The following is a 27,946-nucleotide window of genomic DNA, read 5'->3' on the forward strand; positions in this document are numbered from 1 at the left end:
CATTTCAGTGAACCTTTGCCCAATGTATATATTGTTTTAAATTATTGTATTAATTTTACAGAGCGAAATCAAATAAGTTTAACGAAGCAATAAGCTTAAAAAATAATATGAACTTTACTTTTTTTATTAGTTTGTGTCTTTTGAGAAATGTTGCTTTATTTTGTTATTGGATGTTTTAAATTTAAATGTTTAAATTTAGAAAAGGTAAGATTGGAATATGCATTTTGGCAGGGGACGTCTCGCCTATAGACTATTACAGCCATATTCCAATAGTGTGCGAAGAAAAAAATTTAGCATACATATTTTTGCCCAGTAAAAACCATATTGGTGCCGCAATGCAGTCTAATCGTCCAATAATGATTGCTTACATTCTTTGTTGTGAATCTTACAAAGATTTGTATAATGAAGTTCATAAAATTATTGAAGCGCTTCCGATGCCTAATGAGTGACTATATTTTATTTTGAAAATATGAAATTTAATTGACCTACCTATGTTTATTGTTAATTTAAGGTTCGATGCATTTTCAGTAAATGTCTATTTTTCATGTTGTTGTTGTTGTTGTCAGTTGCAAAATCGTTTGCATTTTGCTTTATTATTTTAGTATGCACAATGGGAAAAGTCTGATGAACAGAATTCAGTTTTTCACCGAGTGTATCACCTTATGTATCATTGTAGTTTTCCTTCGTTATTGGCGAGATTGCTTACAAAAATGTCGAACATTTCTTTGCAAATTTCCGATTCATCTGGTGGCATTTTTTCAGTAACCTATAATTGTTCAAAAAATAAAAAAAACTACAATAATTTAAATGTTAAAAACTTCACTTTGCTATTTTTGTTTGTTATTTAATCATACTGAATAATAAACGTGTAATTAAAAATGATGCTTTAATCTAATTGAATAATTAAAAGAAAGTCATTCTTGAACATCCAAAAATAATAAATTACCATTTTAACGCCAACATGATATGGCATACAGTTTTCAATTATTTTAGTTTTGATTTATATTATTAATTTCAATTATTGTTTTTTCAATTGAAATCATTCTACTTACTCTTTTAATTTTATGCAACAGTCTGTTGTATTCGTGACGCAAAATTGGTGGCTGTATGGAATTTATGCCTGGCCAGGTTAATTGATATTCGGCTAAGCTGCCCAAGTTCAAACAGTTGCTTTCTGACATGAAATCGCCAGGCTCAAATGGTTTCAGACCTGCAGTCATTGCCTGCAGTGCTTCTTTTTCTAATTCTAAAATTAATAGTATAATTTTCTTCGATTTCACCACACAATTTCATCCAATTCTTTGATTAGCAAAGTGCAGAAGAACAAAATTAAACAGTTTTCATTTTATGAATTTTACCGACATCATCTTCGTTCAAACTTTCGAAATTGTTGAAGAACAACGACAATAACATGGGAAATAAGGAAAATATTAACAACGCGATCATTTTTCAACGTCTGATGCAGCATGCGGTGGTGGGATGAATTTAAAGGACAATTGAAAAACACCGCTGACCATGCATGCATGCATTATTTAGTGGCTTTGTCAGGGAACCAGCTTGGCGAAATGAAAATCTCTGACAATGTTCTCATTTTGATGAAGCTTTTCATTGAATATTATCATTTTCCCTTTGCAGTACAGTAATTTCCAACTAATCTTTCCGGGTGACTGTTCCGCTGTTGTTGTTTTTCTTTTTACCCTTGAAAATTATGAATTGTCTGTTTGTATAGTCAATGTTATGACCAAAATAATGGTTCTTTGTTTGGCGTGAAATTTTCAGCTTATGCATTAAAATTATGCTTTCATAAATTTCTATTAAAAAAGAAGATTACAATAATTGCGGCAATCTTTTGCATTCAATGTAGAACTTTTAGAATTTACTATTATTTAATTTTACTTTCATTGCTATTTTCGCCAGCAATTTTAAAATTTACTCCACTGGTGACTGTTATTGTTATTTTGAACTTACTTTTCTTTTTTTGTTTTGAAAATTTGTCAAACAACTTGCATATAAAGCATTCAATAAAATTATTTAAAAAACAATTTTTTTTATAAAATTAAGTTTTTGAAATTATAATTTTGTTTCAAAATTTGAAAAATTTTCAATTTTAATTTTTAGAAATTTATACTGTAACGTGGCATGCGGGTAAGTAAAGTATCGTTTTTTTATTATTGAAAACAAAGCAGTTGTTCGTAAAGATTTACTTGAATTGATACTAATATTTTTGATATTCAGTACTGGTTGATATTAGTAAATCAGAATAGTTTGTTTAAGAAAGAAAATCGTCATATTCTGCTTCACATACGACTCACGTTACGGTCGACGAAAAGCTTCAGCATCATTTCACATTTGCTAAATTCTGATGGCTTAAAGCTGCTTTGAAGTGCATCCTAAATAGAATAATTTATTTATTTATTTATATTTTTTTGAAAAAATAGCTCTTTAAATATAATTTCAACTAATAAACGCTTTTATAAGAGAATTTTGTTGGTTTGAAATATTTTTGAATAAATAATATGTTTAAAAATAATTTACCACAACGGTATCTCTCAAAACTTCTTCAATATTTCTTCTCTGCAATGTTTGAACGTTCGATTCTTCCAACCATGCCAGTTGCCATGCTCCAATCATTGCTACCGCTTCGCATGGATTGCGGTCGTTGTAAAGCGGCTTTTCAAATTTGCCAATACCATTCGGAAGTGAGAACAATGAATTTTGCAACGAATCTTAAATCATATTAATTTTTATTTTTTCAAAAATGAAAGATATTAAAATTAAAAATTTTTTATACTGGTGTAATAGTCGATGCTCCTGTACAAGCAAGCACTGGGAAGCACTTGGAACAAAGCGACAAACAAAAACAGTGCAGCGAGCATCTTTGATTTTAAATTTTTGAAAACGGCGTCAGCTTTTATTGCAAATTTTCATCCAACTGTAATCCAGTTCAATCGTTTTATTCCGTCGGGAGCGACTTTTTTTCCCCCAATCTCTATTCAACTGTGACTATTTTTTGCCACAACTATTGTATTGCATAATGGTTGTTTTTCACTTCAAATATAATCCAACTGGTTGTAATTGGGCAAAAAATATTATAATTTATTCATTTTGATTTTTTTTTCATAAATAAAATACAATACAATTTAAAAATAGTGATCTGTCGTATTTGAATGAAGCATATGATGGATGCATGAATGGACGTTTTTCAAATTCACATGCTTCCATCACATGCTATGGTTTAAAAACAAATTATTATTATTTTATCATAAATAATTTATTTCTTATGAGTTTCACTGATACATTTTAAATTTTAATTTAAAAAATATTTTCAAACATTTTTCACTTTTTCATTCGAATAATTGAATAAATGCTGTTTCCATTTATATGTTTGCTCAAGTTACTTTTCAATATGCAAACTGTAATTTTTTTCCGATTTTTGGTTTTTTATGAATATAATTCTACTTTAAAAAAATAATAAATTCTAAATTGAACTAGCAGCAACGCATGCACAGCAAGTTTTGTTACTTCTGTATGCGTAAACAATTACCAGTTAAAGCTGCTTTTCGTTGGGCACGTGAATTGTGAGGAAATTCACAATTGATTGCACCATCGGGTTGCACAAAAATGTCCATAAATTATCAATTATGATTTTTTATATATCTTTGCAACTCTTTCTCATAAAATCAAAATTATACTGTGCGATATCCAGTTATTAAAAGCAAGAAAACCATACAGACAAAAGCAGTGAAAAATAAAGTGTAATTTATTGACTGACTGACAGTATGTGAACAAAGTGAATAGCTGATATTGTCATTGATGAATATGGTAACCAGTCTGAAACAACAAAAAATGAAAAAATGCTGTTGAGAACAACGAAATACTAGATGATAAAACACATTCTAGAAATAAACAATTGGTTTAAATTTTATGCTAGCAATATTTTCTTTTGACCAGCACAATGCAGAAATGTTTGAGCAGCAACTAATTAAAATGATATCTTATCAATCTTATAAATCGTTAAAATTGTCTACAGTTTATTAAATTCAAAAGTTTGTGAATTTCTATTAAATAACAACATAACAACATTTATGCAATGCCCTGGTAATATCCACCCTTGTACGAAGGCCACGCAGCGGACAGCTTGCATAAGCAGGCTTACAAGGCAAACGGTAAAAGGCATGCCGTGCCATCCGTCGGCCCCATAAATTACGTGGATGAAAAGCAAAGGCGAAGTTGCCTCCTAAATAATCAACGACTGCGCCCCTGGCTCATCGTCAGCATCTTAAATCCAAGTACAAATCCTCTAAAGAGTCGGAGAGTACAAGTGATATCGTTTGCATTTTGTCGTACTATTTGCTTAATTGCAATGAAGCTCTACCCATTTCTTTGCGTGTATTCTGCAATGAATTGCAGAGAAATCAAGATCTTGGACACGAAAGTGGATCCAAGCCTTGCTGGCTGGCTGAACATGTCACAATAGATACTCAGTATATTCTTTAGATTAAACGTTATTTCTAAAACATCCCTTCAATTACTTGCAATTCTTCAATTTTATTTTTTATTTTTTTAATTATGCAAAAAAATTTAATAACTGTTTCACTTATTTTAATGCACAATCAAAGTTCCTGCATATCAAACTAATCTTCTGTAGTAAACGTGCGCCAAAACGTGATAAAACGAAATTATGAAAAAAATATTGTTCATCTATTTTTTCAATTAGAAAAACATTATGCAAGAAATGCACTTATGTAACTTAATTGTATACTTGTATGTTTTATAAGATAAAAAAACACTACTTTCAATTTAATATTCAATTGCTTTTTTTGTTTTAGTAATTAATGTTCAATTAAAATTTCCATATGTTGTAAATTTATCGTTTTAATCAATGAAACATAACAACAACGGGTTAAATAAATAATAATTAAATAAAATAACAATAAAGAAGAAACAACAACAGTCCCCCTTTGGTAAGTGCAATCATCCAACGAATGAGCTGCAAATAGAACTTTTCATATTATCGTTTTTTTGATATCAATTTTTCAAATTTCAAATCTTCATATTATTAACAGCTAACCGCTTTGGTTTCATCGTCATTTTCAACAGCTATTTGCTGTTGCTGCTCCAGTTCATTTATGCAATCTTTTGTTATCGATGCTCGCTGTTGAATTTCCATATTTTCAACATGCTTCAATAAATCTTGGCGAAGTTCTGGACAAGTTTCAATGGCATTTCGAAGCTGTGAAGCCGGAAGTTGAAGCAAGGCAGCATAGCCATGGATTTTGAGTTTCGATGAACACTGCACAAAAGCCTGCCATGCATCTTCTCCTTGTTTCCAAATTTGTTTGGTGACAAATTTTTGCAAAATACTACCAATCAGATTGTCAAGTGATGCTTGTGCTTCAAGCAGCAATGGAATGGTATGGAAAAAAATAGCTGGGACCACTTGTCGCTCGCTAATTTGCTTGATTATACCACTTAACAAATCACTGCTAAACATATGTTTGTTTTGCAACAATGCACCAAACAAATTCAACAACTGAGTGGAATCGTTTTCATTTGTCACTTCGAGCTCACACATCTCAAGCCAAAGTTCATCAGCTGTGATGACAGTTTTCGATCCTGAACTACTACAGACTACTTTGCCAGTGATCATTTTGAATATCTGCGCTGGAAGACGAATTAATTTTGGCAACAAGCTGATAAACTGCTCCTTATTCAAAGCTGGAAGAATCGGTACCAAAAATCGAACATCCGGCCGACGCTTTGTATACAACGTCCAAACTGCATTCACTAATTCGGCATTCAGTGAATTCTTATCCAACCAAGGTTCCAGTATGCGAGGTATCAAAGCTTCAGCATTTCTTGGACACTGTTTCACCAACTCTACAATGTCATTCGCAGGGATGGAACTTTGCTTTATCGGCTTGGACAAGTATGTATTTATCAAACGCTTCACGTTCACACCACAAGCAACGTATACATCTGGCAATAACTGCAAAAAGTCAACTTGCTGTGGAAGTAAATGACAATACACACGAAAACAAATTCGAACTGATCTTTCATCCCACTTTTTTTCTTCATTTTCATCCAACAACAGATAATCTGGAGGTACAGCTTGTTCAAGTAGATGCAGATGATTCAGTGCCAATTCTTTTACCAAATCTTTCGTAGGAGGATATCTGTAAAGTGAATTCAACTTTTCAAGCCAACCATTTACAATTGCCGTGTCATCATCAAATGTCGACAAGCTAGCAAATTCAGCAAACAATTCCTTTCTCTGACCAGGACGATGCTTAATTACTGAAGTAAACATGTTCAAGCAAGGAATGTAAGTGCTGCGTTGTTTGCAACCTTGTTTCAACACTTGCAACGCCTGCACGGATAACTGAGGTGCATAGATAACCAGACGACAGAATAAATTAAGCTGAATGTCACCACCGGATAGCAAAGCAGATAACAAACTATCCAGTGTGTTGTTATACTGGTTTAAGGCTCTTTCCGTTGCTGTTGTGTTACCTTGTCTTCTCAGTTGTAAATAAATTGAATACTGGTAATAAAGTAATCGCAAAGCCAGTTCACCTGAACTTAAAGTTTCGGTGAGAATTTTCTGCAATAATTTGTCTTTCAATTCGGCTTTTTCATATAAGCTGCACATTGTTATTAAAATGTGCCTTTGATTTTCCGCATCTTCAGATCCAAGTTCAAATTTCTGAAGATTCAAAATACGTTCAAATAAATTTTCAATCACTGAACGCGCCTCTTCCGTTGGCAACGGTGCAACTTTGTCAGCTAAATTTATCCTTTTCGCTACAGATTTCGATGCTGACTGTATTTTATATTGCTCGTTTGACAATATTCCTTTTTTTTCTCCATCCAAATCTTCATCATCTTCATCTTCATCACCAGCATCGTCGTCATCATCAGCACCATCGACATCATCAGCATCTTTCTTTTCTTCTCTTTTTTTCACTTGTCTCTTATTGGTCAATTTCAAATTGCAAGACAATCCAGCCGAAGAAATTACAGATGCGATGGTACTTGAAATACGTTCAATCTGCTCATTAATAGGCAAAGAATCAATTGGTACGTATTCACGCAAAAACTTTTCCGGCATAATTTTAGGCAAATGTGGAAAAGAGGCTAATACTAGCTCCACACAATTGTCTGGGGTCAAAGTGTCAACAAGAAAACTGCATATTCGTTTCAATTGCGCTTGTGGGTCACTTTTCCTCTTTTTGGCCGAACATTCAGCAGCATTCAAATTATCCCCAGTAGCTGATCTTTTCAATTTCGACTTGCTAATACCTGTCAGACGTGCCAGTTCGGCAGGGCTGATGCCAAGCTTTTGTAAAATTGCCGCAATTTCCAGTACAGCTTCAGAAGAGCATGGCAAATTGATCAAAGTAGTCAAATGAAATCGCATCACTTTAAATAAACTTTCCATTTGACTGTGGGATAAAGTTGGCGGGATGTCAACAATTAATTTTTTGCAACAATCTAAAAATCGATCCAAAAATTCCGCATCATTTCTAACAATATCAGTTAAACTTTTCAAACACACGCTGAGACCACTGAGGGAAATGTGCGGCGCGACCAGTTGTCGTGTGAGACTAGAAAACAACAGATCGTTGCTAGCTTGCAATTCAGTCGCTAACTGACAACCGTATGCAGAAGATTTCAGATTCGCCGATTCTTCAATTTGAGCCAAAATGCAATGTTCCAAAAACTTAAACACATAAATTTTGATCCCTTCATTTTCAGACTCAAGCCATGATAATACACCAGTTTTAAATTCGCTCACAGCATGCCACGTTTGATCGACGCCAAACTGAGATGGTGGCTTCTGTAAAATCCATTTCAATGCCGAACGATAAATCAACGTCATCGACGCAAGAATCTTTTTCAAAAGATGGTCATCCGCTTCGCTGAGCATATTCAATACTGTTGGTACAGCACGCTCGACGAAATACACTTCTGTACGACAAACCGATCCACACAAGCTTAACAAAAAGCTTCTCAATTCAAAATTCGAAAATCGAAATACCAACTGAACAATTTCATCGAAAAAGTCATTTAAAAGAGATGAACTTTTGTCATCCATGATTAATTGTTCAACTTCGTTTAACAATCGTAAGCGTTCTTCTGCATTTGTTGTTTTTTCAGCTTGTTTTAATAAAATGCTCACTTCCATCTCCATCTTTTCAGTTTAGCTTGCTGACGTGATTATTTCCCTGAAACATCCAAATATAAATAACAAATATAAAATGAAAAACATTACATACAAAAAACAACACATGCATTCACTAGCAATATAGCAATAAACACGTGGACCTTATTACGTGCTTAGAACAACAAAAAAGTGGATGACAATGAAAACAACTTCGCTTATTCGCGAAACTCCTTCAGATGTGAAAATGATTCACTCATAACACATGCATTATTTAGAATATCATGCAATTATTAAAAGAATCATAATTATCATGCATAAGCATTATTCCGTTGGATGACATGTATTCTACAACACTAATATAATATACGTTGTAAAATACACAATAACATTATAATCTCAAGCATTAGCTACTGATCAACAAAAGAGTTCAAAACTTAAATTATAGGTCAGTCGATCACTCATACAGTTAGTTATTTTCAGGTTTGATAAACAACAGTTACTGTTATTAATGAAAAATAGTAAGTATCACATTTGTATCTAAAAATTTTTGTAACTTTTATATTTAATCTTAATATTACAATAATTTTTTTATGTATTTCAATAAAGTAATTTCTACCGACAGAACAGAATTGTACGAACCTGAAGGTCAGAAAAGAGGAGTACAGTAATATGGATGTTGCGATTGATTGCTCGATAAACGAAGTTGCTGCTATTTTTGGACAAGTGTGTAACAAATTAACTGATCCACCGTATCAGTTGTTTGACTTACACATTCGAGAATAGCACGTGAGATTCTTGGAGGCACTAGACTGCGCTCCAGAATGTGATTGCGCGATTAAATTGATTCTGACCATCGGCAAAAGACTTCTATCCACGACGATATTAAGTATATGGGAAGCAAAACCCCTGGAAATGAACGACGAAAAGAGCAGCGATCGAAGAACGCGTGAAAAGGAGCGACACTACGCCCATTCGAAAGGAAAAACCATAAATGAAGATGAAGGACGATCGACGAATTAACAAAGTTCTCTCAACGAAGGTCGTAGTCAGAAAATCCTGTGTTGTGTGTAGAATGGAACATCGAATAGAACAGTGTCCCTCATTTCTCAGGGCGACCAAATAACAGCGATGGGCATTAGTAAAACAACATGGGTTATGTTTCCATTGCTTAAGACAAGCACAAATTGCCGCCTGCGAAGTAGCAAAACGACATCGAAGATAAGTGACTTGCATCCGTTTCTTTCAAGGGAAAGGAATTTTACCGCAAAAGAGGGGACCAGCAAAGCGGAAACAGATCACGCACCAAAGAAGGATACGGAAGAAACTCTTGACGGAAAGGACGACTCCAAAAATTTGGTAAAGGTGTGCGCAAATCAGTTACAGACTTCCCATGGCAGAACGTATCTGTGAACTGCGATAGCGTACATATGGACTTCAAATGGTAATCATAGGAAGGTCATGTGTTTTTTTGACTCCGGTTTACAACGTTCGTTTGTAACAAAACGGTTGCCGATAGTCTTAGACTGGCGGGACTCGAGGAGTATATGTACATATCTACGTTCAACGAGGAAGGCCGTCATGAGAATTTACATTATGTGTAACATTCTTATTGAAAGGAATCTCGTCGAAACGCCCGTACAGAAAGACTGACGCCTATTACGTCAAAAAGATCTGATACGCTGGAAGAAAATTCACCTGTGAAATGGAACCACACGAGAAATTTACATTTGATGGGTGAGTTCCCACATGAATGTTGTGTAGTACCTGAGAAGCAGAATCTTTGCTCAAATTACACGTCTTCAGCGATGTATTTGAAGTCGCTTATGGAGCCGTTGTATACTCGATAACGGTTTCTGCGGACGAGGAAATTACCACGAGGTTGGTGATATCGAAGTGCCGAGTGATTCTGATAAAACGAGTTACTATTCCAAGATTGGAACTTATAGCAGCGTTGGTTGCTGCGAGATTAGTGACGTACATGGCGGGTCAATTGTCACTGATGATCGACCAAATCACTTGCTGGTCTGACGAGAAGGTGACTACCTTATGGATAAAGAGCCCCAGGAACGGTTGCATTGTTATGGGAAAAATCTCGTTGAATCCATCCAACAAGTGGCCGGCGCCAGTACCTGCTGCTATTTCCTAAATGTGCAGTTTAAAAAATTGAATTTAAAATACCTTAAAACAATTACCACGTTGTGGTATTTTAACAAGTTAAAAGTAAAATGTACCAGCAATTTTTGTATAAATTGGTGAAAATCCAATTAGGGACCTGATAATTAGTACTTTTGCCTTTCAGTTTTTGTCACTGTGGCTATGTCACTATTTCGGATAATAACGGGGGTGGAAATGAATTTTAATAAATCAAGATCAGTAAAATATTGTTTTCTGTTTTCAAAATAGTTTTTCTTCATTAAGAATCTTTCAAAGCTAAACTTGTTTTTATAACTAAAAATGAATTATCAATATTAATTGTGTATATTTTTTATTTCAATGAAGCACCACCACTAACCAATAAGCATGTATTTTATTGCTAAGGTTGTTCAGCTCGCTTCGTTTATGAATTAATTTGTTATTGTAGCACATTTTGAAAGTTTAGATTGTTTTAAGTAACTGTATTATTTTATATTTTCAAGATTCTTTCGCATTATATTCCAATTTCATAATAACAAAACAACATCAAACATATAAAATGAATTTGTTTTGCTAATCAAATACATTGATTGATACATTATAAACTTGTGCAGTTATAAATAATTTTTCGACTGCACACTGCAGAGAGATGCTATAGTCGTTTGCAAGTTTATTTGATTATCATTTTTAAAATTTGTAAATTTACAGTGTAAATATAGATGTGTTAAATTTTATACTGCTTCAAGTTTAATGGACTTTTCTAATTAACAGATCAATAATAATCAAGATAAAAAATTTTCAAATTACATTATTCTACAATGGGAAACATAGCTAAATCCTGCGTTTTATTAATACTGTCATTCAGTGCAGTAATTGCTTTATGAAGTGTGAATTCAAAATAATGCGGATCAGGTTGTTAACCTTTTATGATTCAGCTTTGTTATGAATATTATAGAATTATTGGATTATTATTTTTTTCTGGTTACATATGGTGAGTTTTTTCTGACAATATTTAATCAGTTTTAATATTATTTCTTACTTGATGAATCTTATAACGAAGCATTTGAAAGGCATTTTATTTAAAAAATTAAAATGAAATTATTTATTAGTATTTTTTATAAATATTATTTTAATGAAGTTTTTCGAAATTAATGCCAATGCCGTATTTATGTTTTTTTGCATGTATTTTTTGATTTTATGAATTTATGTAAAAATAATATAGTATAATATAAAATTTTAGAAGATTTTATATTTTGTACCGGATACTTTTGCAATATATTCAAATGAACTAAATTATAGTGAATTGTATTATTTACTTGTTTAAAATTTCTGTTTTTTGCTTTCTGCTTTACTAGTTTGTGTCGGTATATTGAAGTGCTAGTTTACATAGTTGAAGTATTTTTATTCAATAGAAAGTTGAAATGCTAAGTAATTGGGCTTTGATATTCGATTTGTTGTAGAGTATGAAGAGTGAAGTTATGTACGCTGGGGAGCGTGAGTTGTTAGCAGGGGAAAACCTTCAACTTACAGGTGATATTACTATTTGGTTTGTAACGAACATCACTTTGAATTTCATAAATTTTTATTGTAGAATCTCAAATAGGCTTTCTTTCTTGTGTTGGAAAAGTTCTAGGTACTCTTTATATCACAAATTATAGATTATACTTTGAATCGGATGATAAGGTAAATATTTTCATTTAATTATAATATTATTTTGCAATGTTACTAATTGTTTAGAATTGTCTGTTAAACGTTCCACTAGGAGTGATTAATCGTATTGACAAAGTTGGTTATTCAAATATGAGCCGCGGAGAAGATTCTTATGGCATTGAAGTGACATGTAAAGTGAGTTTGTATGTTAGTATTATATTTATGCTTGTATGTTTTTCGTTTATTGTAGGATATAAGAATTTTACGATTTTCAAATCGCCAAGAAAATCACTCTAGACGTCCGTTGTTTGAATGTTTACAAAAATATGCATTCCCACTTTCAAATAAATTAGTACGATTTGCGTTTCTTTTAATTGTTTTTTTCTCATATTTTTTTATTTTTCATATTTTAGATGTTGTTCAGTTTTGAGAGTAAAGAAAGATTTCCTGTAAATGGCTGGGATGTGTATAATTTAATTTCAGAATTTGGAAGGATGGTACTGATTTAAATTAAAAAAAAAGTCATTTATTGTATTGTGTTTAATTGGATCATTTCAGGGCATCCCAAATCAAAACTGGCGAATTACTACAATCAACACCGATTACCGTTTCTCAGAAACGTATCCAGCTTATGTAGATGATTTTTCTCATGTTGTTTGTGAAGTTGTTTGTAAAACATTTTTTTCTGTTCAGCTTTGCGTTCCTGTTACTGCGTCAGATGATGATCTCGTTAAAGTTGCGAGTTTTCGTTCAAGAGCTCGAATACCGGTAAATACGAAATATTTGTTTATCATTATTATTATTATTATTGCAAGTAATAACAGCAACAGACTTTTAAATTTCACCCAATTAATACTTTTTTAAAAATTACAAACAATATATTTTCTTGTTTTGTTAATGTTAATATTCAATTGAGCAGTGTGAGTGGAAAGCATATGCTGTATTTTGATCGAGCAGTTATGCAAGATATCAATTTTCTGAAATGCCACTAGCATTCTGAATTACGCATTATGTTATCGTTTATCGCATGTTTATCGTACATGTTGGAACGAATGCTCATCTGTGTCTAAAACTGTTTAAATATTTTGCATATAAATGGAAATATTTTTTTTGAAGAATAAAATCAATACATCTGGAATGAAAATCATGCAGTCATGTTTGACTGCCGTGGCTTGGGTAGGTTTTGACATTGCAAGTCAATTGTCACTTTAGATGTGATATAGTCAGATGTTCGACTGGCAAGAATGCTTGAAACTTTTCTTCAAATGACAGAATGCTTTGAGTATGCATTCTTCTAACATTTCAAATCAATAAATTGAATATTTTGTATTCGCATTAAGCATTATTTGTCAACAACGATGGAATAATGTCAGTAAGAATGTTGATATCTGAAAATTGCGTCAAATGTAATATCCGTTGTGAATATTCATTGAGAAAATGAAGATTTTCTCAAATTCTAAGTCAGCAGATTGCTTTTGATCTTTCGTAAAATATGAGAGGGCGTTTCGAGTTACCGTATGAAATTTCTCCATCATTTAGAAGCCTCACTGCTGTTCATTTGATTGAATTTTTCTTTATCTTTGAAAATTTAGATTGTATTTCACTGAAAGATTAATTATATAATAATTTCTTATTCGTTCATAATTTAATTTGATTATTCTCGACGAGACAATTATTCTTTTCAAGGAAACAATAAATTGATTTTACATGATTCAAATCATAAATTTTTTGTTGTCTTGTTTTTAAATATTTTTTATATTACGTAAAATTCAGTACTCAATAAGAAAAGTCACTTGTATGGCAACAATTTTTGTGATGTGTAATTATAAATTGGGATATAATTCATAAAAATAATTGTGTTTAGCATGAAAAATAATTGTGATCAAAATTTGAAAAAAACATTTTTTACCATTTCTTATTATTATGGCTGTAGATATGTGTACATGTTTTAGATACAATTTTTTTCAGCGCTTACTGATGCATTGTAATTCGAAATTCATAGGTATGTTGTTGGCTTCATCCTGACGGCAATGCCGCTTTGACAAGGTCAGCACAACCGTCTGTTGGCGTGACTGCTCGACGTAATCACGACGATGAGCAATATTTGCAAAAAATCATAGATGTGAACGGAAAATCGAAAAAGCTTTACATTATGGACGCTCGTCCAGTGGTAAATGCTAGGGTGAACAAAGTACGTATTCCTTGGATAAAAATTAATTCATCTGAATTTTTCTATTTTTATTTGCGTATTTCTGCATAAATATTTTAATTACATTAAACTGAACTTAAAGAAAGCTTGAATTTTATTTATTCTAAATGTACGATAATTGCGTGAAAATTAATTTTTTAAATTATTATTTCATTTCAGCATATTTTGTCCAATTTTGTTCAAGCCATGCTGAGTAGGTTCTTATGTTTATTTATGTACTTTTTTTTATTATCTGCAGGCTAAAGGCGGTGGCTACGAAAGCGAAGTTGCATATCCAAATGCGGAGTTAGTGTTTTTAAACATTGAAAATATTCACGTCATGCGTGAAAGGTATATTTTTTGACTCAATCATATTTGCAGGCAGTTGTTTTTTGCACTACATATAATAATGTTAAGTTTGAATAATTGCAAATATTTCTTGTTCAAGAAATGAACTTTTTATTTTTAATTGTTTATCTACTTTATTTATTAACGACTGATGATTTCTTCTGTTTTTTTTGATGATGAAATACTGATGTATTTATATATTTCAGCATGAGGAAGCTGCGGGATTTGTGCGCTCCAAGAGCAGATTACAAAAATTGGTTCACAAACTTAGATGAGACTCGTTGGCTAGAGCACATCAGGGTAGAGAAGTTGTTATCCAGCTAGTTGGTTTTTTCTTTTCTATTTTTTGTATATGAGGTTTTAGTTAATTTTGTGTGGTGCTGCGAGAATTGTTGATAAAATTGAAAATCATGCGACCTCTGTGTTAGTACACTGCAGTGACGGTTGGGACAGAACATCTCAGGTGATTGTTAATTATTTATTGCATTTTATTATATTATTATTATTATTTTGTTTTTAGCTTACTTCACTGGCAATGTTGATGCTTGATCCGTATTATCGCACTTTGAAGGGTTTTGAAGTGCTAATAGAAAAGGAATGGTGTAGTTTTGGGCATAAATTTGCTCAAGTATATTTTCAGTTATTTTATGCTTAATATTGTTGAACATGGCATCATTCTTTAGCGTGTTGGACATGGTGATGACAAACATTCTGATCCTGAACGGTCTCCTGTTTTTCTTCAATTTATCGACTGTGTTTATCAGCTTACTATGCAGGTAAACAAATTAAAATTAATGAATTAGGTAGTGAATGCTTTTGCTACTTTTTTGTATAATTTATAAAACTTTGAGATTATTATTATCATATTACAAATAAAATAATCTAGAAATAGATAATTAATAAATTATTAATTTGTGAATGTTTCAGTTTCCTACGAGCTTCGAATTCAACATGCAATTTCTTATTACAATTTTGGATCATTTGTACAGTTGTCGATTTGGAACTTTTCTTTTCAACAGTGAGAAACAAAGAGTGGAAGCAGTATGCACACGTTTTTTTCACTGTATAGCTTATTTGTAATAATTCATTTTTTATTTGAGGCTGTTAAAGAAAAGACCAATTCGCTGTGGTCATTCATTAACAGCAGTGCAGCTCTTTACATGAATCCGGCTTATATTCTGAACTCGCATCTTCTTTTACCGTGCTGTTCTGCTCGTCGTATGAAATTTTGGTCTGAATATTATCTTCGCTGGAATCCGGCCGACAATTCTCTTCAAAGGATGGTACGAAGATTTTTTTTTCTCTTCTTTCAATTTCGCATATTTCACTTTGAATAATTTTTATTTCAGAAGCAAATGCAAGAGTTTTACAAGCAGATGGTTAGCATTCGTAGAGCTGTCAGTGAACAGTTGGACGAAATAAGAAGGAAAAAGCTTCAAAAGCAGACCACTGTTTATTCAGAAGACTTGTTTCCAGAATCAGAAGATGGTTCTTAATATGTGAAATTTTATAAAAATGACCATTTTTTACAATGTTAGTTATTTGCAGATGCACTTACTACCTTGAGGGTTGAAAAAGTGCAGTTGTTTAGAAAATTTAATAAAACAAAAGTTTTTAATTTTTTACTTACCATGAAAAATTAGCAGAATGAAGGAACATGTGAAAAGCATTTTTGATGAATCGCATTTCATGATAATCGTAACCAACTGAAAGAAAGCAAGCAAAAGCTGTAATCACAAACACTGGGCATGCTATTGGTTGTTTTACGTGAAATTTGAAACAATTTTTTTATTTGCTGAATATATCTGTTATTTTTAACATATCAAGATATTGATCTGTAAACATTTGTCTTTTTCTCAGCCAGTACTAAAAAAGGGGCTTCTGCAGTTTATCCCAACTTTCTTAGTAGCCATTTGTTTTTTTTGTTCTAAAGTAATTTTATTTAATTACAATTTGTAACTCATAATTCAAAATATTAATAGCACCAAAAAATTATAAAACATTTTGTTCTTCTGGTAAGCCCAACTTCAGAAACTGTATGCCATACAAAAATGTAAAAGTTACTGTTGAGAAATCTTTTCTCTATACCTACTCATCAGTACCTGAAACTCCCCATGGTCAAAACATTGCTCCTTGTACAAAAACAACAGTGACGCAACGCTAGCTACCTCCCCTGTTTTTCTCAATTATATGGTGAACAGGTGCCGAAAGAAAGATGAACAATGGAATCGCAATTAAGCGTCCAAAAAGTCAGCGTCATGCTATATACCTGCCACAACTCCGGTGGTCAGCTGTTGAAAAGGCATCAAAATGAAATGTTTCTGACAACGCGGCTGTTCAGATGAGGCGAAGCCGCACAGTCCAAGCGACTGCGCAATCAACCCGATTCCTTAATTGTTTTTCGGAGATTTAGGCCACCAGATGCGGAGTCAGGTGAAGAAAAATGCATAAATAAGAGTGAGGAGGGAGGAGGGACAATCACACAACACACAAAATCACACGGAACACGCCGTCTATCTGATCGCTTGAACCGTTTTCTCTCTTGCTATCTTACTATTTTATTCCTTGCTTGAATTGAATAAATCGAATCTCATCACACACTTCGTCACCGATTATCTATAAATAAACTCATACAGTCCACTACAAAAGAGATCTTCAAGTTTGAACGAAAAATTTCCAAGCATTTTGGTCTTCTGAGCCGGAGTCGAACCAGCGACCTATGGATCCATCATGTGATCAAACATCCACATCCAGCGACTCAGAAAACATGACACACCACGAAGAGATCTCGTCCTCCACGTTCGACCTTAACCCTCCTGTTATCCTCCGGGTCATATTGACCCGTTTTGATTTTAAACATAAAAATTAGTACTAAAATTATTGTCTGCTGATGCTGAATTTTTTTGACTTTTCCTCATTTCACCTTATCTACATATAATGAAATTCCTGCGCCTCTGTCATTTACAGCAACTGCTGTATGCACTTTACGTATATGCGAAATCCACGGGGTCCCGTTGGCCCCATGATAGATCTTCTACTGCTGTTTTATCAGTATTGAAGGTAATGAAACATCTATCACTTTTAAGGTTCTATAGTTTATGGGATATATGGGTTAAAAATTACCTAAGATGTATAATCCTTCCGAAAATGTTGCAGTTGATGAGCGACTGTATCCTTTCAAAAACCGATGTCAATTCAGACAGTACATGCCAAAGAAACCGGCAAAGTATGGCAATAAGTTTTGGGTAGCCTGTTGTTCAAAGTAAAGCTACGCATGGTATATGCAAATATACACTGGAAAGCCATCAAGTGGAACTCGCGAGAAGAACCAAGGGATGCGAGTGGTACTCGACATGGTAAAGGGGCTAAAAGGTCATAATGTTACATGTGACAACTTTTTTACATCGTATGGACTGAGAGTAGAACTGAAAAAAAAAGAATTTGACTTTGGTTGGAACTGTAAAAAAAAGAAAACAGAGCTACCAAGGGAACTGCTGCAACTACAAGGCAGAACATTGGACTCTTCAACATTTGCCTTTTCTGAAAACTGCACCATCATATCATACCTCCCAAAAAAGAACAAGAATGTTTTGGTACTAAGTACCATGCATAATGACAACCAGGTTTGCGACGGAAAGGGAAGCAAGCCTGAAATTATTCTGCATTATAATAATACTAAAGGTGGTGTGGATAATTTAGACAAAATGACATCAACGTATTCCAGCCAAAGAATGACTGCATGATGGCCATTAGTCATACTTCACAACATCATTGACGTATCGGCATACAACGCCTACGTTCTATGGACAGAAAAACATCCAGCATGGAATGTAGGACGGCTGCATAAGCGTCGATTATTCCTGGAAGAACTTGGCAAGGCTCTAGTGCAGTGTTTCTCAACCAGGGGGTCGCGCCCCCCTAGGGGGGCGTAGGAAGGTTCCAGGGGGGGCGTGAGAAGTAGGAATTTTTATTCCTGCAGAGGTGTTTGAAATTCAGCTTGGTCCACTTCAGCTAAATTTTAACCGCCAATTGTTTCTGGTCATCTTAGTTTTAGCGTAACCGCGTTAGCTGTGCGCAATTTATAATTTCCCTTTGCACTAAAATCGCATTTGGAAATTCATCTGATGTGACGAGATACGTGAATAATTTTTGACAGAGGCATATGCACGATATTTATCAAACTCATAGAACAAAGCCGTATTTTGTCTAATGGTGGAAACAAGCAATGCGGTGAAAATTTCGCCTGAAATCGACCATCACACTTTATTTTCTCATTCTTTCCTTCATTCGACATCGCGGCAACACCAACTTTTGTCTCACGTGTGCATATATTAGCTGTTTATTTGTTTCAGTTTTCAAGAGATTTTGTAATATCAGTTGATTTCAGATTGTCTGAAATCACATCAATTCAGGTTTGGTTTTTTCCGCTCCTAAGTTTCTAAGTATTTTATTCTTATCAGTAATTAAATCTCCCACTATGATTATGGTTTTTAGCTTGGCTACTCATAATCGTGAACACAACGGTTTTATTACATTTCGCACCATGGTTGTTGCTTATAGAGTTTGTTATTATTTCCAATAGGCAAGTTATTTATTAGCGTACTGCTATGTACCACGAAGACATCCAGTTGGTAAACGAGCTGCGAAAACTAGTTAGATCGGATTATCCATACGACAGGCTAGAAAAGGAGGAAGTTAGTTAGCGTCTGTGTATATTCACATCATCAATAAAGTTATATTGGACGTTGGCGTGAAATACAATACGTACAATGGCGTCGAAAAAACGCAAATATGATGCAGAGTACATCAAATACGGCTTCGTGGCTATTGAAAAAAAACGGCGTTGAAGTGCCACAATGCGTTCGTTGTATGCCTTGATACACTCAGCAATGATGCTATACGGCCGACCCGACTGCAGCGGCATTTGCATCACCGCCATCCTGAGTTATCAAAAAACCTGTGGAATACTTTTGCGCTAAAAGAGATTCCCTTTCTCAAATGATACTTGACAAAAAAGGCAAGTATAATCAGGAGACTGCCAAGGCTGTGAAAGTATCATATGAAATAGCCATGTTGATTGCCATGAATAAGAAACCACATGCTATTGGAGAAAATCTTGTTAAGCCCTGCATTGTGAATGCAGTAAAGATTCTGCTTGGGGATGACATGGCGAAGCAATTTAAAAATATTTCTCTTTCTGATTCAACAGTTAAACGCCGAATCGATGAATTAGCTGATGATATAAAACAGCAAGTTCTTGAAAAGGTAAAGTGTTCTCCTTTTTTTGCTATAAGTTGTGATGAGTCCACAGACCAGGCAAACTGTGCACAGCTCATTGTATACGCACGGTTCATTGCAAATAACACAATTGAAGAAGAACTACTTTTATCTGAACCACTGAAAACTACAACGAAAGGAGCTGATGTGTTCCAAGCTGTGTCAAAATTTTTTGAAGTAAATGGCTTGATGTGGGAAAAACTTGTTGGTGTATGCACTGACGGTGCACCCGCAATGCTTGGCTCTCGGTGTGGCTTTGTGAAGATGGTCTAATCAAAAAACCCATCTATTTTTGCAATGCACTGTGTAATTCATCGGCAGGCTTTGGTCGCTAAAACTTTGCCTGATGATCTCAGAGAAGACCTTAATTTTGCCGCGGAGGTTGTCAACTATGTGAAAAGCAGTGCATTGAACACTCGATTATTTGCGTCACTCTGTGAAAGTTTGAATGCTGACCACATGGCACTTCTCTATCATACAGAAGTTCGTTGGTTATCAAAAGGAAACATGCTTGGTCGGATTTATGAACTGAGAGAAGCAGTGGCAGAGTTTTTGGAGCAACGAGGAAGACGCACAATGTGTCGAGCTTTCAAAAGTGAACATTTTCAGCTTAGCCTGGCATATCTTGCAGATATTTTTGAAGCACTGAATTTACTGGATTTGAAACTGCAAGGAGCAAACGCGAATGTTATGGCTCACTATGACATTGTTCAAAGCTTCATTGCAAAAATTTCCTTATGGTTAAAACAAGTTGAAAGAGGAAATTTGACATGGTTTTCAAGACTCAACGAGCTTTTCAGTGATAAATGTATCAGCGAAAATTTGAAAAGAAAAATAAAAGGGCACCTTAGAAGCCTACAAGATGAGTTTTTTTACTATTTTCCTGACGTAGAACCTGAAAACCTGATATATAAACTTGTGAGGAATCCATTTTTAGTTAATGTCGAAGACCTTCCACACGATCTTCAAGAAGAAGCCATTGAACTGCAATTCAACAGCTTAGCTAAAGATAGCTTTGAAAGTATGCCATTAGAAAACTTCTGAGTGAAGTTACAAGCAGAATATCCTAAATAAGTTCACAAAGCTTACGTATATTGGTTCCTTTTTCCTCAACGTACCTTTGTGAAACGGGATTCTCAGCTCTCATGACGCTTAATACGCAACATCGAAACAGGCTAAACGTTGAGAGCGACCTGCGATGTACCTTATCACCCACTCCACCAAGAATAGACAACTTAGTCGCAAATAAGCATTGTCAATATTCTCATTAAATTTTTATTGTGAATCATTCAGGAATGTTTTACTGTGGAAACTAGCTTGGCTTGATGCAACCATGAAGCAAAATGTTGCTTTGCGTACACTGAATACATACCGTACTACTTTTTATTAGAGGGGGGGCATTAACTGCCGAACTTTTATTAAGGGGGGCGTGCGCTGACACAGGTTGAGAAACACTGCAATAGGCAAAAGCACTGACAGTTCCAAAACAGTGATAGCTGAACAGCAAATGATGGACGCTGAACCTACTATAAATAAAGGAACATAAAGCAGATCTCACTCGGTAGACAGAAAACTGTTCTAAGTGCTCTGTTGATCTTTCTGTTTTCCTTGCGAATAATCTACGACTCAGCAATTGGACATGGACTTCGACACCGTCTATCGAGAAACGAGATCCGGGCGAAATGAGAGACAAATTATAGTTCTACCAGATCCTGATGTATCTGAACCAGATACAGTTTCAGAAGATGAATTACATCATACTTTTCAACAGTCTGACAGTTCAAGTGATGAGGAAGCCATTGATGAAGACGATGCTTCCGCCAATGCGAGAAGAAAATCATACATCTGGCGTCGACGACCATTCAACCCTAGAACAGAAGCTTTCATTGGTAAATAATCACTGCTATTATCTTACATTGGTGTTATACCATAAAACTTTTCAGAATCAGATGAGGAAATACCACCAGTCCTTAGGCCAATTGAATACTTTCGCATGTACTTTACACCACAGCTTCTTTCCCACATCTCATTTGAGACAAACCGTAAGGCCACTCAATGTTTGTATTCCAACTTGGCGACAACTGTAGCAGAAATAGAAGTTTTGATTGGAATGCTAATCACGATGGGCGTTAGTGAAATGCCACGGTATCGCATGTATTGGGCGAACCAAACACGTATGGACACTGTAGCGAATTGCATGAGTCGCAATAGATTCGAAACCCTATTGCGATTTCTCCACTTCAATGACAATGACAAGGTTGTCATGGACCGAAGCCATCCAGATTACGACAGATTCTACAAAATCCGGCCTCTTATAGAAAGCATCCGCAAGACCAGCTTAGAAGAAACACCGGGAGAACTACAAAGTGTTGACGAACACATAATTCCATACAAGGGCCGGTGCAAAATGAAATATTATAACCCCAGAAAGCCAGATAAATGGGGCTTGAAGGTGATTGCAAGATGCGGGAAAAATGGATTCGTCCATGACTTTTGGCTGTGTGATGGAATGGCGCCAAAAGTAGAAAACCCTTTTGGCTTCTTCGCGGCTGACGTTGTAATGAAAGTTTGTGAAACGTTTCCGAAGCACAAGGGGTACAAAGTTTTTTTTGATAATTACTTTGCTTTTCTCGAACTGCAAGAAGCACTGCTCAGAGACGGCATCCACTCTGTTGCAACCATACGATCCAACAGACTTCGCGGCTGCCCGGTGATGCCTTCAAACAAATTGAAACGAAAAGGCAGAGGTGCCACTGACTTTTGTTGCACCAAAGATAATAAATTGTGCGTTGTGAAGTGGTTTGACAACCGGGAAGTAATTTTGGCATCAACGTACAAGTGCGTGGATCCGGTAACGCCAGTGAGACGTTGGGATAAAAGGCAACGTCAATTTATTGACGTTCCTTGTCCACAAATTGTAAAGGAATACAACCAGTTCATGGGAGGTGTGGATTTGACGGGTATGTTGATCTCATTGTACAGAATCGACCACAAGTGCCGAAAATGGCACAGACGGGTATTTTTTTGGGCAATCCACGTGTCACTGACCAACAGCTGGTTGAAATATAAAGATGATTGCACTAAGAATGGATCAGCGACCAGAGATGTCATGGACTTGATGGAGTTCGTGTTATCTGTTAGTGACAATCTAACAAAATACGAAAAAACGTATGTGACGCGCAAGCGCGGACGGCGGTTATTGGAACCTACGGCTGAAGAAGAAGTGGATCCATCTAGATCCATTAGACGAACGTTACAGCCAGAGCATAATACACGTACGGATCAGACTGGCCATTGGCCAGAAATGATGACAACTAAAAAGCGCTGCCGTGTTTGTCAAAGAACATGTCAAATGCGTTGCATGAAATGTGATATACATCTGTGTATTGTTACCGGACGAAACTGTTTTTTTAGTTATCATCAAAAACAGTGATTTACAAAATGCCCATTCATTTATATAATAAAGTGCTATCAAATAGAAGTACATATGAATGTGAATATGCGCGCGATGACATGCAAAAAGATTGTGTTGTGTCATGAAACACCTATCCCGTTAATCATCAAAAATGCATCCTGTAACTTATCAAACATGGCAAAAAAGCCGCATGACTCATTTTAAAGGTCGAACTAATGCATTCAGGTAAAAAAATGAATAATTAACTTTTTACATCAAAACATCTATTTTTACCGTTAATGCCCAATGTTGCTTTTAAGCAACATTTAAAAAAAACAGGAAAAAAATTGGTCCTGAGACTTCAAACTTAAAGTGTGTTCTATTTCGATGTATTTTGACAAAACAAAACAAGAAAAATAATTGCATCCTCTGAAAAAATTTGGCATGAAAGGGTTAACACACTAACACATGACGGGTCGCGTTATTCCGTGGGGTTGCTATGGAAGTCTGTTACGAAAATTTTCCCAACAGTTATTTCAAGTTGATCGCATCACGCTGATTTAGAACAAGCAACTGTGTATTTTATTTTTATCGTAAAAATTTAAATTTGAAATTTTAGCAAGTATTTATTGACCAAATTAAGCATATGTATGATTAATGTGATGAACAATAAGAGAGGAGCAGCAACAATTTTTATATGAAATTCTACTTGATTATTATAAAACTACCGTACTATTATGCGCAAAGTTGTTTGATTTTTTATTTGGCATTTTCGTGTTGTCATGAATTTAGCAGACTTTTAAAGTAAGAATTATTATGCAATTTTTCGATTTATTTGAATTAATTTAAGTTTATGATTATTTAAATTTTAGATTCATCAATTTGCGTTATTACAATTGTGTAGATAACATTGTATGGGAATGTAAAATTTTTTAAAATTTCCGATCTTTTTTTTACCACTGATTTTATATAACGACATCACATTTAGCAATAAGACTTTTTAAACCAAAACTTTGAATAAACTTGGGAACTTCTACGTGGGAGTCATTTTTGAAATTTCATTGTGTAGCACTTTATGAAAGAATAAATTATTAATACTTTTATATAATAAAAATTTTTTCACTTACAGTTAAACTGCTGAATTTATTCGAAGTTGTCTTTTTTATTTTTTCAAAGAGCATTTAAAATTACCTATAAAATGATAGTTTTATTATGTGCTTTAGTTATTTGTCTTTGATCATATGCATTGACCATGTGAATTTAATTTTGTTCAATGATATTTCAGTTGAAATTGATGCTTCATTTGCTCATGGCACCCAATACTATGACCAACGATCGGGTCAACTATGTGTACAGTTGTGATGTTCATAAGCCGGTGAAATTTAAAATTGGTTGCTTGGAAGGCCTTCTTCCAAGATTTTCTTTGAACGATATATTAAGGGATCCAAATGCGGTAGATTGTCTTGCTTTGCAAGAAGAATGCCAGCCAAACATTTACGTAGAATGTCAGTTGTACTGTTTGGGTAGACCTGTTGGTCTTCCTATTGTCACTAGTTCGAAATATTTTACTACCTTCTACTGTTGGGATGAATGGATTACACTTCCGATAAAGTACAGCGAGTTATCTAGGTAAGTGTATAGAAATGTTCAACGGGTATATATTGATTATTTGTATTTTTGCTGTAATTTTATTTTGTTGTTTGATAAACGATCATTGTAATTTTTTGTGTTCTTTCAGAGATGCGCAGCTGGCTTTTACAATTGTCGACGTGCACAGCAACATGAAACGGCACGTCATCGGCGGCACCAGTATAACATTGTTCAGCAAAAGGGGCATACTGCGCTGTCGCCAGTACGACCTGAAGGTATGGCCGTTTCAGAGCGGCGACGGTACACCGGCCAACAGAACCCCGGGCAAGATGAAAGTGGGCGCTGGCTGCTGTTCAGAAACGGTTCGTCTGATGAAACGGTCGAAGCGCTACTTTTCCGGCCTGATGGAAAAGGTCGACTGGCTCGATCGGATCACCTTCCGACAAATCGAACGGATCTGCGCTCAGGAGAAGAGCCTTGGCAAGGATTTGTTCCTGTTGGTCGATTTTCCGGTCTTCCATTTCGGTGGCAACGATTTCTGCATGGTCTATTTCGAAACCGACATGGATAATTCCAAACTGTTCAACCGGTGCCCGACGTTGACGCGTTTCGTCGATTTGAGTTTGGATTTGGAAAATGTGTGCGAATTGAAGAACTACTTGTTGGCCAGATCGACGCGCAGCGTGATGGCCGACCGCGACATCAAGCCGAATCCCACGACCCGGGATCAGCTTGCCCGGGTGGTCAATTATCCGCCCAATTGCGAATTGAACAACGAGGACAAGGCGTTGATTTGGAAATTCCGCCACTATTTGAAAAGCAACGGCCGGGCGTTGGTCAAATTCCTCCAATGCGTCCAGTGGCAGTCGCCAGCCGAATTAGCACAGGCTGAGGAACTGCTGCACGAATGGGCGCCGATGAGCGTGGCCGACACGTTGGAATTGTTGTCGTCGAAATTCCAACAGCCCCTGGTGCGTGAATACGCGGTCGGCCGGATCCGCGATTCGTCGCCGGACGTGGTTCATACTTATCTGATGCAGCTGGTGCAGGCGTTGAAGTTCGAAGAGCAGGAACGAATCCGTGCCGGAACTGATCCGACCTTTGTGCAAAATATTCAGAACCAAGCACCGCTGCAGTCAAACCGTACGACCGGCGACGACGGTCCTGCGCCGCAGAGTTGCTCGAACGGGACCACCACTTCCGTCGAGCGGTCCAGTGAACCACCGTCTGACAAGGAGACCGATTCTGGCGTGGGCTGTACCCAGTCGGAACAGTCGCATCCGGAAACTGACGGTACCGATTTGGCTTCGTTTCTCATACGCGTCGCTTGCAAAGATCCCACGCTAGCCAATCACTTGTACTGGCATTTGAAAACTGAACGCGACTGTCTACATTTGGAAATCATCTCTAGAGAATCCGGAGGCAAAACGTCGGACAAAAGTTCACCGGCTGCGGATGAAAAACAACAACAACTGGAATGGAAACTGAGAGCCTACCGTAAGCTCTACTCGACTATGGTCGACAGGCTTTTGAAAGCTCTGGCACGCGGAGGGACCGAGGCTAAGCGCCGACGCAAGCTCATAAAACGCCAAGAGCAATTTGTCGCCCATTTGCTAGATGTGAGTGAGTGAATTTTTTGAAAATTCTCATTCCACTGCATTTTCAACTGCTTCATTCAACAGATCATGGGTAGAGTTATGCGAGACAGCGGACCCAGAAATCAAAAGCTGGCACATCTTAAAAAACTGTTGGCCGCCGAGGACGATCGTTTCAATTTGCACAATATGGGAGGCTTGCCTCTCCCTTTGGATCCTGGTGTCAAGCTGCAGTCCATAGTGGCCGAAAAGGCGACCATGTTTAACAGTGCAATGTCACCGGCAAAATTGACATTCAAAACCATCGACGGTGAAGAATACACAACAATATTTAAATATGGAGATGATTTGAGGTGAATTCTTTCTTCTTTTTGAAATTGTAAAAATCAGTGCTTCATGCAAAAACCTGTATTTGCTTTCTTCATGTTTTTATTGAATATTTATTTTAGACAAGATCAGCTTGTATTGCAGACGATATCGCTGATGGATGAATTGTTGCGGCGAGAGAATTTGGACTTAAAGCTGACACCTTACAAAGTGATCGCTACTGGTTCCAGTCATGGCTTTGTCCAATTCAAAGAGTCGATCACACTACGCGAGGTGGTTCACAGATATGGCACCATACAGGTAAAATTGTTTTTGATCTGGTGAATTCTTCTCATTTCAATCAACAAAAATAATTCTGGTATACATATATATGTATATTATAGGAATTTCTTCGTTGTCAAAAGCCAGCAACAGAAGATGCCCTGTACGGTGTTCATCCAGAAATTATGGACAATTACGTCCGTAGCTGTGCTGGTTATTCAGTGATAACGTTTTTACTTGGCGTTGGCGATCGTCACCTTCACAATTTGATGCTCTGCAAAAATGGCTGTTTATTTCACATTGATTTCGGCTACATATTAGGTGAGCTTTTTTTTGTAAAGTTTCTCCCCATTAAATGCTGCATATAAATTGTGTTCACGATTTTGGAATGGAAAATAAATGTAATAAAATTTAGGTCGTGATCCGAAGCCTCTGCCACCGCCAATCAAGTTGACAAAGGAAATGGTGGAAGCGATGGGCGGATTGCGCAGCATTTATTGGAGAGAATTTGTGAAATTCATGTACACCGCATTTCTTCTCCTGAGAAGACATGTAAATTTATTTGTAAATATATTCGCTCTCATGGTGCAATCCAGTTTACCTGACATTGCGTCTGAGCCGGAAAAAGCCGTTAGCAAGTTGCAGGTATATAAGCAGTATTGAATGTTTTTGAAATTATTTATTTAATAATCCACAGATTACTTGAAAAGTTTCTTATGATGTTGACAAGTCATTCAAAATTTGAAATTCATTTATTATTATTCATTAGACAGTAGATAATTGGATGAAAAAAAAATTTTTCATTCAAGTGAATTTATATTCCATTCAATTTAATTAATGCTGTAGGGAAATTTCTGTTGAATGAATTATTTTTTTTTCAGGATCGGTTTTTTCTTCGTCTCTCCGATGAAGAAGCGGTATATCATCTTCAGCACATGATTGAAGTTTCCATCAATGCCAAGATGGCTGCAATTGTAGATCTGATGCACGACATTGCTCAATTTTTACGCAAATAA

The 27,946-nt window shown here is 35.6% G+C and overlaps 8 protein-coding genes across 8 annotated transcripts; 4 read left to right on the plus strand and 4 right to left on the minus strand.

Moving 5' to 3' along the window:
• Nucleotides 1-667: 667 nt before the first annotated feature.
• Tsp_00896 (DNA topoisomerase 2-alpha) lies at nt 668-1,446 on the minus strand. The gene is made up of 3 exons (XM_003376580.1): nt 1,359-1,446; nt 1,053-1,246; nt 668-766 (listed from the first exon to the last, which is right to left on the minus strand). The coding sequence occupies exons 1-3, from the start codon at nt 1,444-1,446 to the stop codon at nt 668-670; spliced, it is 381 nt and encodes a 126-aa protein (XP_003376628.1).
• Nucleotides 1,447-2,297: 851 nt separating this feature from the next.
• Tsp_00895 (DNA primase small subunit) lies at nt 2,298-2,876 on the minus strand. Its single transcript, XM_003376581.1, has 3 exons — nt 2,792-2,876; nt 2,536-2,726; nt 2,298-2,390 (listed from the first exon to the last, which is right to left on the minus strand). The coding sequence occupies exons 1-3, from the start codon at nt 2,874-2,876 to the stop codon at nt 2,298-2,300; spliced, it is 369 nt and encodes a 122-aa protein (XP_003376629.1).
• A 2,183-nt stretch (nt 2,877-5,059) lies between these two features.
• Tsp_00894 (conserved hypothetical protein) lies at nt 5,060-8,194 on the minus strand. The gene is made up of 3 exons (XM_003376582.1): nt 8,046-8,194; nt 6,968-7,997; nt 5,060-6,604 (listed from the first exon to the last, which is right to left on the minus strand). Exons 1-3 carry the CDS (start codon nt 8,192-8,194, stop codon nt 5,060-5,062), a joined length of 2,724 nt encoding a protein of 907 aa, XP_003376630.1.
• A 1,101-nt stretch (nt 8,195-9,295) lies between these two features.
• Nucleotides 9,296-10,313, plus strand: Tsp_00893 (DNA topoisomerase 2-alpha). Its single transcript, XM_003376583.1, has 3 exons — nt 9,296-9,529; nt 9,784-9,901; nt 9,985-10,313. The coding sequence occupies exons 1-3, from the start codon at nt 9,296-9,298 to the stop codon at nt 10,311-10,313; spliced, it is 681 nt and encodes a 226-aa protein (XP_003376631.1).
• Nucleotides 10,314-11,118: 805 nt separating this feature from the next.
• Tsp_00892 (myotubularin) lies at nt 11,119-16,650 on the plus strand. Its single transcript, XM_003376584.1, has 21 exons — nt 11,119-11,169; nt 11,439-11,462; nt 11,761-11,830; nt 11,892-11,983; nt 12,038-12,145; nt 12,201-12,302; nt 12,364-12,414; nt 12,509-12,616; nt 12,644-12,718; nt 13,067-13,126; nt 13,953-14,120; nt 14,398-14,489; nt 14,693-14,786; nt 14,851-14,949; nt 15,007-15,114; nt 15,170-15,262; nt 15,414-15,527; nt 15,587-15,769; nt 15,836-15,974; nt 16,035-16,096; nt 16,558-16,650. Exons 1-21 carry the CDS (start codon nt 11,119-11,121, stop codon nt 16,648-16,650), a joined length of 1,986 nt encoding a protein of 661 aa, XP_003376632.1.
• Nucleotides 16,651-17,470: 820 nt separating this feature from the next.
• Nucleotides 17,471-18,243, minus strand: Tsp_00891 (putative N-chimaerin). Its single transcript, XM_003376585.1, has 4 exons — nt 18,163-18,243; nt 18,053-18,134; nt 17,706-17,851; nt 17,471-17,575 (listed from the first exon to the last, which is right to left on the minus strand). The coding sequence occupies exons 1-4, from the start codon at nt 18,241-18,243 to the stop codon at nt 17,471-17,473; spliced, it is 414 nt and encodes a 137-aa protein (XP_003376633.1).
• A 1,241-nt stretch (nt 18,244-19,484) lies between these two features.
• On the plus strand, nt 19,485-20,807 carry Tsp_00890 (zinc finger protein). Its single transcript, XM_003376586.1, has 2 exons — nt 19,485-20,011; nt 20,120-20,807. Exons 1-2 carry the CDS (start codon nt 19,485-19,487, stop codon nt 20,805-20,807), a joined length of 1,215 nt encoding a protein of 404 aa, XP_003376634.1.
• A 595-nt stretch (nt 20,808-21,402) lies between these two features.
• Tsp_00889 (phosphatidylinositol 3-kinase catalytic subunit type 3) lies at nt 21,403-27,946 on the plus strand. The gene is made up of 9 exons (XM_003376587.1): nt 21,403-21,652; nt 21,707-23,094; nt 24,443-24,786; nt 24,896-26,366; nt 26,430-26,695; nt 26,792-26,969; nt 27,053-27,251; nt 27,346-27,575; nt 27,812-27,946. The coding sequence occupies exons 1-9, from the start codon at nt 21,403-21,405 to the stop codon at nt 27,944-27,946; spliced, it is 4,461 nt and encodes a 1,486-aa protein (XP_003376635.1).

Source organism: Trichinella spiralis, assembly GCF_000181795.1.
Source record: "Trichinella spiralis strain ISS 195 chromosome Unknown Scfld4, whole genome shotgun sequence".
In the NCBI taxonomy this organism is placed as follows: Eukaryota; Metazoa; Nematoda; class Enoplea; order Trichinellida; family Trichinellidae; genus Trichinella; species Trichinella spiralis.